Source organism: Rhea pennata, chromosome 21 (assembly GCF_028389875.1).
Source record: "Rhea pennata isolate bPtePen1 chromosome 21, bPtePen1.pri, whole genome shotgun sequence".
NCBI classification, from domain to species: Eukaryota; Metazoa; Chordata; class Aves; order Rheiformes; family Rheidae; genus Rhea; species Rhea pennata.
In genome coordinates, this window is record NC_084683.1 from 8,512,744 (window position 1) to 8,528,829 (window position 16,086).

The window sequence follows — 16,086 nt, forward strand, 5'->3', positions numbered from 1 at the left end:
GAGGGAACAAGGCTGGAGGGAGTTGGGGGAAAACTGTGTCAGGTGCAGGGACTGGTGCCTGGACAATGGATTGTTAGTGGGGAGCAGTGTCAAGCACAGAAGGAAGTCTAGTGAGAAGAACAATCCAACCATTCTAGCTACCTCTGGCCCTTCTCCTATGCTGGCCACAAACATAGCCTGCAGTACAAAAGAAGGGGCTCCTAGGGAACCACATAAAACACAAACAAGCAGCGGCTCAGCCTCCTTGGGACAGGATGATCTGCATTTCACTTTCCCTGTAATGTGGCATCCTCCCCAGTGAAGCAGAGAGCTCCTATGTGGTTAACCAGCTCCCAGGCAGCTCCTCCAGGAACAAGGCAGGGGCTAGAACACAGCTCAAGCACACCCTTGCACTCTTTGGAAGCTCCTGGAGAGCGTCTGAACGCTTGCTCCCTCTCACATGGTGTTCACAGACCCTGAACGCTGCTCTTGCCAAACAGAGACCAGGCTCCCTGAAATCTAAAAAAAATGAGAGCAAGACTTTCAGCTTCTGGGATAATGATCAGCATTTAGTTACCAAGATGATACGGACCCCGGGAGCAGAGTCAGGAGAGAAGCAAAGACAAATGAGTCTAACAGGAACCTGTGACGCCCTTCCCACCCAGCATGGAAGCACACTGAGTGGTGATGTGTGCTAACAGCCTTTCTGTGGCCATACAAACGCTGTCCAAAGGCAGCAGTGCAAGGGGTTGCCCAGAGAGGTTGCCTGCAGTCTCTGGCCTTGAAGGTTTTGAACTCCGGACTGGATGAAGTGCTGAGCAACCTGGTCTGACCTCATAGCTGACTTTGCTTTGTGCAGCCACTTGGACTAGAGACCTGAGCACCCTTTCAAACTAAGATATTGTATGATCCTGTAAACATCTTACACAAGCACAGGAGCTTGGGGCCACACTTAATCCAGTCCACAAAGCATCTCACCTGGGGGGAGGCTCTTTTCCCTTGGCTTTCTCCTCTGCTTCTTCCTTCGTCTCAGCCCTGGCTAGTCTCTGAGGAGAAAGGCTTTCCCGCAAAATGCAGAACTTGTGAAGAAGGTGCCCTGCAAGGAAGACATGAGAACACCTCTCAGAACAAGAGGTGCAGATCTGCTCCGCCATGTTATAAGCTGTTTGAGGCATTGCTGTGGTTCTCTGGGAGACCTGTCTTCTAGGAGATTGTCAGCCCTTCCTGACATCAGATCCTGTCCAACCCTTACTGTCCACAGTGCTGCATTATTTCGTCTGGTGTGAGTTTTCTCCTGGCCCAGCTAGTCCCTCCTCTGAACAGTGGCTTTTGGGGGGTGGAGACAGATGTTGGTGCTCAACAAGCCCTTTGGGGGAAGAAATTCTTGGAGCTGTATCTATGCCTTTGTACTCAGATTTGCTGTTATGGTGTATTCAGCCCAAACACATCATTTCTATGATGTCCCTGAGGGATTAAGGAAGAAGAGCTGGACTTCATAGCTTCAAAAGGGAAATGGAGTCTCGGCACAGCTTGGCACCCTTTTTTCACTTGTCTTCTGCATGATTTTTCTCATCAAATTGATCCCAAGAGATATGTCAACACCCGCATTTACCGCAACTCCCAGCAGAGTTTGTTATTCCCAGTGCTCATGGACTTCCCCAAATTTTGACTCCCTTCTGCACAAAAGGACTCAAAATGACGGTTAAACACCAGGGAAAAGAGTGCAGGGGCAATACCTGCCTCAGCACTCTCAACTGCAGTTTGTGGTGCCAGGCTCTGCTGGGGTCTTGCTCCAAAGTGAATCCCTTGAGGCTTTTGGTGATGGCTAAATAGAGGCACAGAAGGTGCATTCTACTATCCCACAAATCCCATGGTAGCCTGGGCTCTCAGAACCCACCCAGTAATGAAAAGAAGGAAAAGGTACAGACTTCTATTAGGAATCAGCACTTTCATTACCTTTCTGGTTACTTCCAGTGTGTACTTGTGGCTTCTTTTCTTCTTTGGGCTTCACAATTTCTTCTGGGGGAAATTTGTCAGCTGTTTTTTTACGTGCTGTCACAGCCTGGAGCCTGAAAAAAGGAAGAAGGCACTAGTTTGCCAAAAGGCAACATCCCCTTTGTTGCCTAAACAACTACTGGGGTCATTACACTATTTTAAAGTTATGTGAAATTCCACATCTTTCAAAAGCAGACAGCACTTAAACATGAGTTGTGCAAATCCTGGCTTGGTCAGACAAGGGCTGCAGAAGCAAATATACTTACTGTGGAAAAAGGTGGACAGAACGAGAACAGATCAGAGAAAGAGCTTCTTCTTTGCTTGGTATGATCAAATCCTTCATCCATGGGCACTGCAACAATGACAGACACATCTGAGATGACTCCAGAGAAATGAGCTCAGTGCTTACGGATACCTTTCTACTGCTCAAAGATTTAGCTGCCTCTCAGCAGCCTTCTCACCAAGTGCACTTGCTTTAGCTCCTTGTTAAAACAAGCTGCACAGCATACACACTCTTATGCCTAATGACGTTGCTAGCCTTTCTCAAAGGACTAGAATTAACAGATTCAGCAAGGAGACTATTTGTTTACTCGTGAAAGTGTCAGTGGAAGCAAACTCAGGGGAAGGCACATGATAAGCCTGCCTCTCTGGCTGGTGGTTTCAGTCAGGTTGCTTGCTTTGACCGCTCCTGAATTTAAAGCAAATGCTTCTGAGGTGGTTTTCTCCCCAGAGTCTTTCCTAAGAGTCAAGTGGCTGCATCTGCAGTGTGGAGGAACTCAGCCACCTGGCCCTTTCTCTCCCTTCAGGTCAGGAGGAGAACTAGATGGGCACCATGCCAGTGACACATCATGACCTCTGCCACTGCTTTGGCCTTCTTCCTGTCTCAGGCAAGGTCCTTCCAGGGCTGTTCCTTGCACAGCAAAAGGATTTCTGTACACATTGCCAGCACCCTTGAGCAGCAGCAGATAACACTACAGAGTTTGCATTGCTGCAGATTGTGTCTGGCCCAAGTGGCTTAGTGGGTCATGGCAGGCCATGAGGGTTCAGTTCTATAGTCTTGATGGGACTTCAAACCAACTCTAAGTAGCCCTGGAAAAAACAATATACTTACAGTAAGAAGAGCATCTACTAGCTTTCCAGACCTATCAAGAGATTCAATAAATTTTTTGTAAAATTTCATTGTCACTTCTTTCCCTTGCACGTCAAGAATGCCAATGTAGTTAAAAATAAAGATGGCATCATGTCTGCTCTCTAGGGTGCTGGAGAAAATCTTCAGTGTCTCTTGAATGCACATCTGCACCAGCTTCCGAGGAATGTTTGTGTCCATGGATATTTGAGCATAGTTTAATGGAGCAATTTGTGTAACACCTAGAAGACAACATAGAAGGAACAAAGTAATTCGTAACAGTTGAGCAGACTCTAATCAAGGGCCAGCAGCTTCCAGGCAATGTTTAGAGCTGTTTTGTCTAACCCCTCAGTACAGCTCCTTAAACAATCTGGTTTCTCCTCAAGTTCAAAGCACTCTATTAACTGATGTGCCAAGTGTGCAACAATGATTTCTTTAAATAGAGATAGGAAGAAAGAGTATCAGCAATCTGGTATAGATACAACAATGACAGCAATGGCCAAAAATCGCAGTAAATCTGATCATCAATTTATTTTTATATCTGCTATCATTCCCACCTCTTGCTCAAAGCTCTCTATAATGGCCTTTGAATCATTTCTCTAGATAAAGATAGCTGTAAGGGCCAGCACAAATGCAGACATTTTCCTTTCCACCAATCTAATGCTGTATAAGTACATGGCATTAGTTTCATCTAAATGTCATTACAATAAAAAATAAAAAGCTATAGTAAATTTTCATCAGCCAGCAGTGAATAAATGAGATCAGCATGAAGCCGGTTTTTAAAGCAGGTCACCAAGAGAGATCATATTTGGGCAGGATTAATAAAAACTATTCAAAATGAAAGAGTCCTTTTGGGGTTTTTTGTTTTGTCAAGCTAAGGTTGTTTTCTTGCATTTTAATTGGTCTTCTTACCAGGAACTTTCACTTTTGCATATCTGAGCCCATGGACACGTGCAACATTCTTGCACAGGTTGAAAACAGGTCTGTGAACAATCAAAAACTCATCTTTTCCAGTGTATAATTTTCCTTTAAAAGGAAAGAAAGTCCCCAATCCACTTATTCTAACACCCTGAAAATAGAAAAAAAGAAATAGAAGGAACATTAATAAGCACTTCTTAGCTGGAAAACCTGAGTGAGGTTTTGTCAGAACATTGCAATGGTATTTTGTGCTCTGCCCACTTGATGGGACGCTTTACGAATGCTCAGCAGACCAATATATTCTGGACATGTTATCTTCTTTCCTTTACTCTTTAAGAAAATATTTCATGAAGTAAAACAGCAGATGAATCTCTCCCACCCCTCAGCGAGTGGGATCCAAAGTGTGTGGATCAAATAGAATAAACCCAGGAAATGTCTTCGCTGTCTGTTAGCTTGCTCCACTCTGGGAGTGAGTAACAGAGAAGCCCCAGCAAGCACTGAATACTTTTGCATACTGGAGCTGCACTTTACTCTTTCTCTAAATTTATAGAGAAGCTGCTCTGTGGCACATTTGTAAATCACAGTGAACTTCTGGTATGTTTTCTTCTGTTTTAAAAGAAAGGGAAGAATATGTGCACTCAACAAATGGGTATCAGGATTACTGAAGCCATACTAGGGCAAAGAGGAGGATAGGATTCTGTCTCACCTTGTTCAGTGCCAGCTGCTGTTGAATGTACTGAAAAACTGCATCCCAAATATAAGTGATCTCTAGAAAGTGAGGGGCAGAGATGTCAAATTCAACATCAGCAAGCTTCCAAACTTCCAACCACTTTGCTATACAGTCATCCACTACGCTCCCACTGGAGCTGCTCCAGCTCTTGTACTCAGCTGGGAACTCAGGGTGGGCAACTATGCTGTAAGAAAAGCATTAATCCACCTGCCAGGGACTTCTGGGTGCCTCAGGAAGGCAGAGATAGGAGCAGGACCCAGGAGCTCTGGCTGCCAGGTTTACACCATAGCTTTTAAGACAGTCAATCTGGGCTCTTGTTACAACCACCAGCCCTGTCCAGCCATTTCCCAACAACCTCCTGGTTTCCATGACTATTTTTGTCATCAACATTCTCTGCAACATCACTCATAAAATAGCTCCCAAAGGCCTTACCGAAGGAAGTGAGATTTTTGAGACCTGGGTACATGGCTTTGTCATGCTTCTCAAGGGCAGTATACTGGACTTCTGTCTTCATTTTCCCCACTCTCAGTTAGCACTGGGGCTAGAGATTGGAAAGTTTCTATCTGCCAGTGAAGAAACTCCTCTCCAGTCTCTTCCTCCTCCTTGGCTGCACTTGCCCAGGCTCCAGTGCTGTCTCACCGCTTCCCCTCACCTCCTCCCTTTCACTGCAGAGCAGCTCCTAAAGAGAAAAGGGGAGGCAAGAGCAGCAGGTAGCACCTAGGATTCACCTTGCAGAGAAGGGAGAACCTGGGGTGCCTGGGGAGAGGGAACTGCCATTGTGATGTGGGAGAGTCCTGTGGTGACCTCAGCAGGTGTCACAGAGGAGTGCAGGGCTCCACCTCATTCACCCCAGCCTGGCCAGGTTTGCCACAAAATGGGCAGGGCGGCTGCAAAGGGGCATTACAGGGAGCTGCTCTTGCCACATGGCCCATTCCCCAAGGAGACACTTTCTTCTTACCTTGACAACCTTTGCCCGATTCCACCACGGGTTCCTGCCACAGGATTTAAGGCAAATCCATTGCAAACATCTCCAAATGATAACATAGACTGTGAAAACTCTAATACAGGACATCAGAAAATTCACTTTTTTTACCTTCTGCATTGAAATATTTGTGCTTCAGAGAACACTTGCTGGAATGCTGTGTTTTTTTGGTTTTGTTTTTTAAGACAGAATCAAAGACACAGCCTACATCATGTACAATGAAACAGAACAAAGTGTATACAGAGGTTATTATTAGGAAGCAAACACCATTTTTTATGATGAGTCACTTGTTTTCTAGAGAATATGACTCTCTTGCGAGCCTACAACACTCCCAGCACCATCACACCTCATGGCTCCCTGTGAGAGACCTTTAAAGCCCGACAAAACAGTGATGGAGATCTGAGCCATGCACGGCAATAGTGCATGCACATAACATGTCTGGTGACTTGCAGCCCTTTCCAAGGAAATACAGCTATGAAAAAGAGGAATCAATTCAGCTCAAACTAAGAAAAAGCTTGGTAAGCACTGATAACTTATTAAGATCTTGCATGGAGGTAGAGACAAGACAATTGTATCTGATGGGCAATGCATCTCTGTGATTACTGACCTTTGCAATTCTTTGCCCCTTTACTATTCAAAATGACTACAAGAGAAAGAGGTGTTTAGCAAAAATTTAGGTCCTTCTTTGAGCATATCTAGGCAAATCACGTTCTTTGGAGGAGTCTATGTAAAATTGAAACGAAACCTCCCTTTAAAAACAGGCTAAACGGACAGCACCTTTATCCAGTTTCCCCCTACAGTGATTAAACAATAACTCATTCCTGATTTTCATTGAGAATATGGAGGTACTTCACTTTAAATTCAGAGTATACCCACAGCCAAGTTTAAATGAGATTTTCAGAATTCAATAAATGCTAATAGGACGGTCAAAACAGGCTTGTTTTCTTTGCTTCAATGCAACAAGTAGTTATTCCGCATAAAGGAATCTTAAAAAACTCAACTACCAGATCCTTAAGATAGTTTTAGTTTTTTGCAATATCTCATCATTATTCTCAAGAAAAAACTCTGCAGCTTGTAAGAAGCATTATACTGTTTTTTCCACACCACTTGCACCATCATTTGAGGAAGGACATAGCTGAAGAGAAATAAGAATTAATTAATAATAACCAAGAGAATTGAGAATAAATCACTGTCATTTCCAGTAATCTATTCTTCATCTCACTCAAGACCTTCTGGGGTTACAAAATACAGTTCTGCAGCCCTAGATCAGTCTATAATGGCAACTTGAAAGATCATTTGAATTGGAGAGTGAAAGATTCTCATAATAGTTTTTTTTCTTCGATTTTCGTACAGGGAAAATTCAATACAAGTATCCTGAGATTAAGTCCTTTGAGAAGTTATTGAGAAAGTAAGTCTGAAACCAATGTGAATCTTAATACCCTTGTCTATGGGCAGAGCTCAACCTCCTCTCAGTCAGCTATTTCTTCCAGACACAAAGGGCTGGAAGCTGAGCAAGCCTTACAAATATAGTCCATTTCTCAGAAGAGCAGAATTTAACACCTTTCCAAAAGAGGAATCATATTCCTGCAGTGTCACCTCTGGAATCATGGCCAGCCAAGGAAAACTGGACATTTTGACCTTTTCTGCCCCAAAGTCTCAATATTTGCATTTGATTATGGAGATTTGGGATGAATTTGAAGCAGAACTCCTTGTGGCTGATTTTACTGAAAGGGAAGCTGGGATAGAGAGCACCTTCTGGCACCTGAGACAGGCCATGGGGTGGATGAAGTTCTACATGTGCACTGTGGTAATATGATCTCCTTGGAGGAGCCTACATTTTCAGGCAGACTTAGACCACCCTAATCACAAACAGCAGAAAGAATCAGGAAAGACAGTGGAAGGTGTTTCCCATTGGCTCCTCATCAGCCTTGTAGCAGCAGCAACTAACCCCACTGAGAAATCTCCTTTGGAGGCTTGTGTCCATGGCCTGGAGAGGCTGGAGCTGTGTCTTGCTTGAGTTAGCAAAGCCATGGCCAAACCATGCTGTCCTCTACCCCAATTCCTCCTGCTGGATCTGGACTGCCCTGCAAGAATCCTGTAAAGATGTTCTATAATCCTGTGTTATCTAATTTCTTCCAAAAAGCACTCTGCTCTTTGTGCCTGCAGAGCTACTCTGTGTCCTCTGGGGTTCTCATAGCACCTCTGGGCTGTTTCAGCATCTTAAACCCCCTAAAGATCTCCCCACCTTTTCTAGGGTCTCTGTTTCTGAAGGGTTTAGGGGAGGTTTCCGGACCTTCAGTTGTTTCTCTCTAGATTGTGAGCAGTTCCTAAGGCTTTTCCCAGTGTCTCTGTGACAGGAGTCAGGAAAGTGGACCATGTCACTAAGCCAGCAGCGTCTGCTAGTTTGCAAGGAACCTGGACCAAAGGCTTGGGATCAGATCACAGCTCTACCTCAATGGATGCTAAGAAACGATAACTCCAACAGACCTGGTCTCTCAGTCAGGTATTTAAGCAGCGTGGTGTCTGGATTTCTGCAGTCTATTCTCATTGCAAACTGCTCATTTTCATCTGCCTCTCACAGGCCCAAGTAAAATGTGAAGTGCTGCATCAGTTTCAGGTGAAACCAGGTTGTACAAATTTTTTACCCCTTCAGTGAAGCCACTGAAGCAGTGTAATTCAGTACTACATAGACTGAAGTTGTACAGTCCCCCTTACCATGACATGGGAAGCTGGAGATGGGAACATTTGCCTAGTGTCTGTTAAGGAGTAGGCAAATCCAGCAGACTTTGATACCCATGAGCTTTCTCCCATCTTAGTCTGACAGAGGCAGCTGCTGCTGTTCCAACTCTTCCATCTAATAACTGATACGATTCCCAAACTGTTGTTGTTATTGTAAGATTGCACTCCACAAAATGTCCCCAACACTTTCCTCAAATCATCTGTGAAGTCAGCTGTGTCTCACATGATTCCCCCTTTCCCATCTGTGAAATCCAGCCATTCCTCATTCAGCTGTCTGCAACCAAACATGCTGCTGTGCAGCACAGCTGGATCAGTCTGCTAAGCTTTACTGAAATAGCTGTTATGAGCCTTCAGAAAGCCCTAGAACTAAAGCTATCTATCTCCTGTGGGCATTAACACGTGCACAACCTCTGTGTACTCCCTAAGGCCGTACATCCTGCTTGCACAGTGGCAGGAGATGCCCAAAACAAGAGTGGCCAGGCAGAACAAGTGGAAGGAGATCATACTGTCCTTGGGCAGCCTCTAGGGCTGGACAGCGGAGTGGGCCAAGGATCAGACAGCTTGTAGCCAGAGAGCCAAAGAGAAAAGCATGACCAGCCCTGCTGCTCCCTGTGAACAACTCTGCTTGACAGACAGTACCCTCCTTCTTTACTCTGCATGGTTTCACCATCAGCATTGTGTTTTGCTTCCTTTTGGCCACAACCACAAGCAATTCCTGGGCATGTTCTGTGATTGGGGGACTGAGACACCTCTCCCAGTGGGAAGCCTGTATGTGTTTAACCTGACTTGGAGGCTGGAAGAGTTTGCCTGGTTTCCAGGGGAGATGATTTCATTCCTTAATACTATTATAGCTGCAGTGGTGGTGCGAGGGAACAATTTCCACTCCTAATTTAAGAGACAACAGAATATAGGCTAAGTACTGGCCTTTGCTCCAGCCTCAGTCCTACAGTGCCCCACAGTGAGTTGGGAGCACTGAGCCAGGCGGGTACACAGGGCCGTGTTCTTGTTCTGGCAGCCTGCAGCTTGCGTGTTGAACCAGGCGTCGCGTGCTGGGATAGGATTTCACTGCTGTAATTCTAGACGTCTAAACACCCTGGAGGCATCCAGGAGCTCTCTGCACTAGAGGGGAAGAGACAGTCAGTTCAGTGGGGATCCTGCAACAAGTAGCTGAATTCTTCCTGAGTGGCCTGTATTTTCATTTGAAGTGGAGCCCAAGGTGACGGAAGTTTTCCTGAGCAAGAATTGCTCATATAGCTTACAGTGCAGCCTCTCTGATACAGCACCTGTGAGCTTGCAACGATGCTTTCTTTAAGTGAATTAATGCATTAGATAATTCATATCAGCAACAAACAGTTCATTAAACTATTTTATAGCACAAATACTGATCTACTGAGTTGACTTTCATTGTCTATGTGAATGTAAGCTCCAAGAAAAATGATCTTCATGAAGAAATGAACTGTTGTGCTTACTCACTGTAAGCAAGCCCATTTCTCCAGCCTTGGCAAGTTTTCTGAGGAGCATGGGATCTGTCAACCTTGGAGGTGGGGTGCAATGCCAGCCAGCTCAGCATAACAGCCTCTGGGTCCAGAGTCCTTGGGTCACTGCATTGTAATTTATTAGAACTTACTTGAGGCAGCTAAAGATAAAGAATGACCACAAACATTTTAGACACTGAAGTCAGGCATTCAGAATGCTTCCTGACTATCAGAGACTTCTTCCGTAGTCCATGCCCTCTACCTTACCCCCTTTTTCCTCCCTCCTCTCAGGGATGTTGTCACAGACTTGCAATCTCTTTTGGCCCCTTCTCAGCAATCCCTCCCACTACCTGAGCCGTGGAGCCAGCTGTGAGCAGGGCTGAAGCTCTTTCTGGGGTTACCCTTTGTTCTTCCTGCCCTAAGGAGAAGAGATGCAGAAAAGCACATGTGCAGGGGGCTGTGAAGACTTGCAGTATAAAGAGAAGATGACAAGATTCTTTTAACACCTTGCTCTGCAAGCTTTATACCTGTACAGGATTTAGGGCTAGATTAGCAGGTTCAGATAAAAGCACAGATGGAATGCAGTTACAAAAAGACAAAACTACAGAGAACTTTGTTAAGTTTCAGTATCTTGGCTAATTTCCACCTCTCCTTGTAATTTGCAATAGATGAATCAGGCAACATCTCCCTGCCTTTTTGGGATCCCCTAGATACAGAGAGGCACATGTTCCACAGGCACAGCACCTGTGAGTGCAGAGGGGACACCCGCTGAGGCCCCAGGAGCCCAGAAGTGCAAACTGCTTGGAGGAGTACAGGAGAGCCCGAAGAGGTGCACCCCAGGACACAGGCAGAGTTGTGCCTGCACACTGCATTATGCCAAGGTTAGGTGCTAATGCTTGCCTCTGCTGTGATCGGGTGGTTTTCAGGGTGAAAATGTCCCTTCCTAAGCCCTGTAAGTCTCAATGTCTGGACAGCATTTGTCACACACCCCTTTCACCCAAGATAGATAATAACTCAGACTTTACTGTTTGCCATTTCCAAGCATTTGCAGGACAGTGAGATACCGGTCTTGTTCTAGTTCAAAGGTCCTTCCAGCCCCTGGGGTGCAAGTAATCTTGATGTGAAAGCTAGCAAGGAGCTTGAGACCATCTGGTCCTGCTGCCCTCCCCAAAAGTCCAGTGTGTTTTGGCAGAAGTTTGCCCAACCTCCAAACTAGGAGTTTGCCCCAGAAACTCCATCTCAGTGCAAACTACCCAGTTAGTTTCACCACTTAAGCACATGATTTCTGTTCTGCTCATGCTGGAGAGGTAGAACATTTGCAATCTTTTCAGCCGCTAATGTCTATTTCCATGTTTCCCCTCTGTCTCCTCCATACCCAGAACCATCTCAAGTTGCACTTGCTATCTCTCGTTACTCTTTATGTGCTCTAGAAGATTCATTTTTTTTTTTGGTTGGTTGATTTTTTTTTGGTGCAGAACTGCCTTTGGCTGGTCCTTCCCTACTTGTAATTGCATCAGTTATCCTGCCCACTGCAGGCAGAACTCAATCCCAGGTTTATCCAGCTTGCCCTTCTGTACTAGAGAAGCACTAGAGAATCACCAAGCTTATGCTTTGAGAATTTACACTTATTTCCTCAGCTCATTAACCCCAAGCAGGTCATCTAATATCTTTCTTAATTATAGCAGCCGGTATATATAGCTATCTGAAGGGAGGGTGTCAAGGGAATAGGGCTAAACTCTTTTCAGTTGTCCCATGTGAAAGGACTAGAGGCAAGAGGCATGATCTGTACCACAGGAAGTTCTGACTGAATATGAGGAAGAATTTCTTTCATGTGAGAGTGACAGAGCACTGGAACAGATTGCCCAGAGAGGTTGTGGAGTCTCCTTCTCTGGAGGCATTCAAAACTTGCCTGGATGCAATCCTGTCTAACGTGCTCTAGGTGACCCTGCTTGAGCAGGGAGGTTGTACTAGACAGTCTCCAGGGTTCCCTTCCAACCTTACTTATTCTGTTATTCTGTGATTACACTCAACTTCCTTGAGTGTAAGATGGAGGAATGGAGTTCAGGTTAGACAGAATTCTAAATACCTTTGTGAGTTACTGAGTAGTTTTACGAATCACATTACAAAGATCTTATATCAACCTTAATGTATTCTGTTTCTAATTGCTTTCCTCCTAACTGTTCATTGTCCTACTGGTTATTTTTGCCTTGGGGTTCCCTTGCCAACCTTTTGCATTTTAGGTTCTTTGTTTAGGACACGTTGCTTAGGTGGAGTTTTGTCTCTGGTTAGCACTATCATTCATTTTCAGGATAAGAGATCTTGAACCATAGGATTAGGGTCCCTGACCCTCTCCAGAGGATGCTCTAAGCATTATTTCTCCTCCATATGTTTGTAGCGCATTTCTAGCCTGGCCTCCTGCCCATGAGCCCTTCTCTTCCAAGACTCCCCTCCGTGTCCGTTGTACTCTCTCCCTTCTCAGGCCCAGGGCATCATACAGGGAACAGGTTTCCGCCCCAGCCCATCAGAAGACCTTGGCTCAGATGTCTGTGGGCACCCAGCCTAGAGGAGGGAGATGCTGGCTAGTGGCACAGGGCCAGAGTGTTAGCAGGGGTTGTGGGAACCCCATTTTCTCCACTCTGGTTGCTGTTGCTCTGCTCTCTCCTTCTGACAGTCTCTTGTCCTCTCAGCTCAGCCCCCAACCCCCCCTGGGCACTGGGCTGACTTGTCCCTGGGGTGCTCCTCTCTGAGCTGCTGGCTGAGGCACAGCCCTGGGCAATGGGGACCTGGGAACTGCTCAGTGCCAGTTCCTGTCTGTTATGATTTGCAAGCTGAGGCCTGGTGTTCTCTGAACCATGCCTCTGGGCCATCAGCCATGGCAGGGACAGGTATTTTTGCACCTCGATGGCTGGGCTCCGGCGGTCAGGGTCGAGTGTGAGCAGGCGCCGGAACATCTCTTGTGCCCCAGAGCCGAAAGTCTGCCATGATGATGGCACCCCCCACCTCACTGCACTGCCCTGCCAGGTACTGAAGTCCTCAAATTGTGGGTCAGAGCTGACAGCCATGGCCCAGGGGAAGCAGCCTGTGCAGAGGCAGAAGAGCAGCACAGCAAAAGCCCACACATCCAGGCTGGAGTCCAGCTCCAACGTATCGGAGCCCTGGAGCAGGCAGAGCTCTGGTGCGGCGTAGGGCAGAGCACTGGACATGGCACAGACTGCAGAACCCTGCAGGCGTGTGAGCCCAAAGTCACCCAGCTTCACCCGCCGGCACTCGCTGTCGAAGAGTAGCACATTGTCCAGCTTCACGTCCCGGTGTACCAGGGCCCGGCTGTGCATGAAATCCAATGCCTCAGCCACCTGGGATGCACAGCGCTTCACCAGCACCTCCGGAAGACCCTCCTGCATGGAAGAGTGGCACTGTCACCTGCTGCATGGCCTGATCCCAGGACAGCCTGCTGCAGAGCAGCCTTGCTGTCCACACCATATGCAGGACCTCCTGTCCATCCTGCTAATAGACCTGCCCTGGGTGCTGCTACCACCACACCCAGCAGAGACATCCCACACTGGCATTGCACCCAATACTCTGCCTGGCATCTCCTACACGTTTCATCCATCCATTGCCCAAGGCCACATCCCTGCACTGCAAGGAGTCTCCCAAATATACTGTGAGTGTGCACCACTGCAGAAAGTCTCCCGACATGCAGTGTAAGCATGCACTTGCGGCAAAGGGTCTCCCCACAGAGAGTGAGCCTGCATCCCAGTGCAAAGGAACTCCCCACACACAGAGTGAACATGCACCCCACTGCAAAAGGTGTCCCCATACAGAGTCACTCCACCCACTGGAAAACTTCGTCATGTACAGAGGCATGCACACACAGATACACAATCACTGCGAGCATACTCTGCTGCAAGGATTTCTCTGCTCTCGCAGGGTCATTGCCCTACCTGCATAGCAGTCCCTGCACCTTCTCCCCATACCCTACTGCATATCCCCACACTTTATGGGTACCACCCCTCTTCTTGAGCCCTCAACTGGCCCTCTGTATCCTAGACCCACAGCAGAGCCCTGTAGCAGCACATACCCCCGGATTGAGGAGGGCACACAGGTCCCCAGCAGGGGCAAATTCCTGCCCAAAGGCAAAGTGCGTGGCACTCTCAAAGACGATGGGCAGGGCACGGATGCAAGTGTCATGGCTGGAGAGACACAAGGTGATGCAGTACTCCCGCAGGAATGCCCGCCGGTCCGTTTGCTCCTTTGCCATCAGCTTGAGGACTACTGGTGAGCCTGAGAAAGGGAGTGGGTCAGTCCCCTGGAATGTAAAGGGGAGTATATGGGGCAGAGGTGGGGTTGGGTCAGCATGGGAAGCACTGGGCACATGTGGGGCAGGATCAATTACAAACAGGATCTGGTACCAAAGTTGCTGGGCAGAGATGGGGATGAATGAACTGGAAAGAGCAGGTTGGGCATGGACATTGTTAGGCAGAGATGGGGCTTGGCACCTGCAGGTCTGGCACAGTTGGGGGTACAGGCATGGATGGGGCTGGGCATGGACACAGCTGCACACAGCTGCACACAGCTAGAACAAGTACCCCTCATAGCAAGCTCTCCCTGTGCCCCTGAGTCCCTCACCACCATCCCGAGGTTCTGTGAGCACCACGCGGCCGTAGGTCCCACTGCCCAGTTCCTCCAACACGTCATACTGCTCCTCCAGCTCCTGCAGCGGCACTCCCTGTCCTGTCCGCACCATCAGCTGCTCCAGGAACTCCTCATTGTCTTCCTCGTCCTCTTCTGATGCCTCCATGTGTCCTGTGGCCGTCCAAGCACCGCATCACATTACTGGCCGCTCCTCAGGGCCACCTCAGGGATCTCAGCTGTGATCAGCCTTGAGTGGGTCTTGGCTGCCTGAAGAGGACAGGCTATCCCTGGGCAGCTGTCTGCCCCTCTCCCAGGCTGCAGGACATCCTCGAGGGGTAACAGCAGTCCCTGCCACAGCTATCCTAGCCCAGGGAAACCCATTCAGGGAAGCCCAGACCAGACCAGTCCAATCTAGTCTTGTCTCACCTAGTCTAGCCTGATTCAGTTCAGCCTAGTCCAACCCTGTAGACCAGTCCAGCTCAGTCCAGTTCAGCCCTTTCCCACCCAGTCTAGCTTGGTCCAATCTAACCCAGTCCAACCCAGTCCAGCCCAGCCCAATCCAGTGCACTGCAGTCCAGATCAGTCAAATCTAGCCCAGCCCAGTCTAGTGAAGCCCAGGTCAGCCTGTCCAAATCAGCCAGGTCCAACCCAGTCTAGCCCATTCCCTCCCAGTGCATCCCAGTACACAGAGGTCATGGCTGACCCTGTCCAACCCCACCTGGCCCCCATGGCAGGGATCAGGTTTGGCTCTGTCTCACCCCACATCCCCCATGGCAAGAGTCAGTGCTGGCTCTGTCCCATCCCACATGCCATATGGCAGGAGTCTGGGCTGGCTCTGTCTCATCACACACGGTTCCAGAGCTGGCTCTGCCACATCCCAGCTCTTTGCTCCTCCATCCCCAGCTGTGAAACGGGACCCAGGACTCTTCTGCCATCCTGCCAGTAATGCCAGCTGCAGCCACCTGCACCAGCACAGCAGCAGCAGTGTCACTGCCAGCACCAGCTCCTCCAGGCACACATGACCAGGACCACTAGTGCTCACTGGATCCACAGGTCATCACAAAGCACTGGGGCTGTGGCCTGTATGGCCTGTCCCCCTACACACTGCTGGGGGGGGGGTGAGCAGAGAGGGCCCTGCCATGCCTAAAAGCCACAAGCAAGAGGCTGGGGACTGGTGTGTGTCCATCCAAGGTGCCTAGATGGACAGGACAGAGAGCCACACAGGCATTGCAGCAGGGATACAGGGGTGCGTGGGGACAGCCAAGCAGCCAAGCAGTTGAGAGAGCTGCGTACCTCACCTGTGTCCCTGTGCTGGGCGTTGTGCTGTGCCCCGGTGCTGCCGGCACAGCCAGGTGCACACAAGGCACGGCTCCGCGTCCCTGGCCCCCGCAACCTCCCTGGGCGCCGGGAGTTGTGACTCAGACTTTCCTGTGCTTTCCGTGGCCTCCGTCCCCAGGGCAGTGCCGGCCCGCGCTAATCTCTCCCGCTTGCTTGCAGGGAACATGTGTCA

General features: G+C 48.3%; 1 protein-coding gene across 1 annotated transcript; it reads right to left on the reverse strand.

Moving 5' to 3' along the window:
• Window positions 1-12,523: 12,523 nt before the first annotated feature.
• LOC134149735 (uncharacterized serine/threonine-protein kinase SBK3-like) lies at window positions 12,524-14,742 on the reverse strand. Its single transcript, XM_062592940.1, has 3 exons — window positions 14,571-14,742; window positions 14,023-14,225; window positions 12,524-13,339 (listed from the first exon to the last, which is right to left on the reverse strand). Exons 1-3 carry the CDS (start codon window positions 14,740-14,742, stop codon window positions 12,524-12,526), a joined length of 1,191 nt encoding a protein of 396 aa, XP_062448924.1.
• Window positions 14,743-16,086: the final 1,344 nt, after the last annotated feature.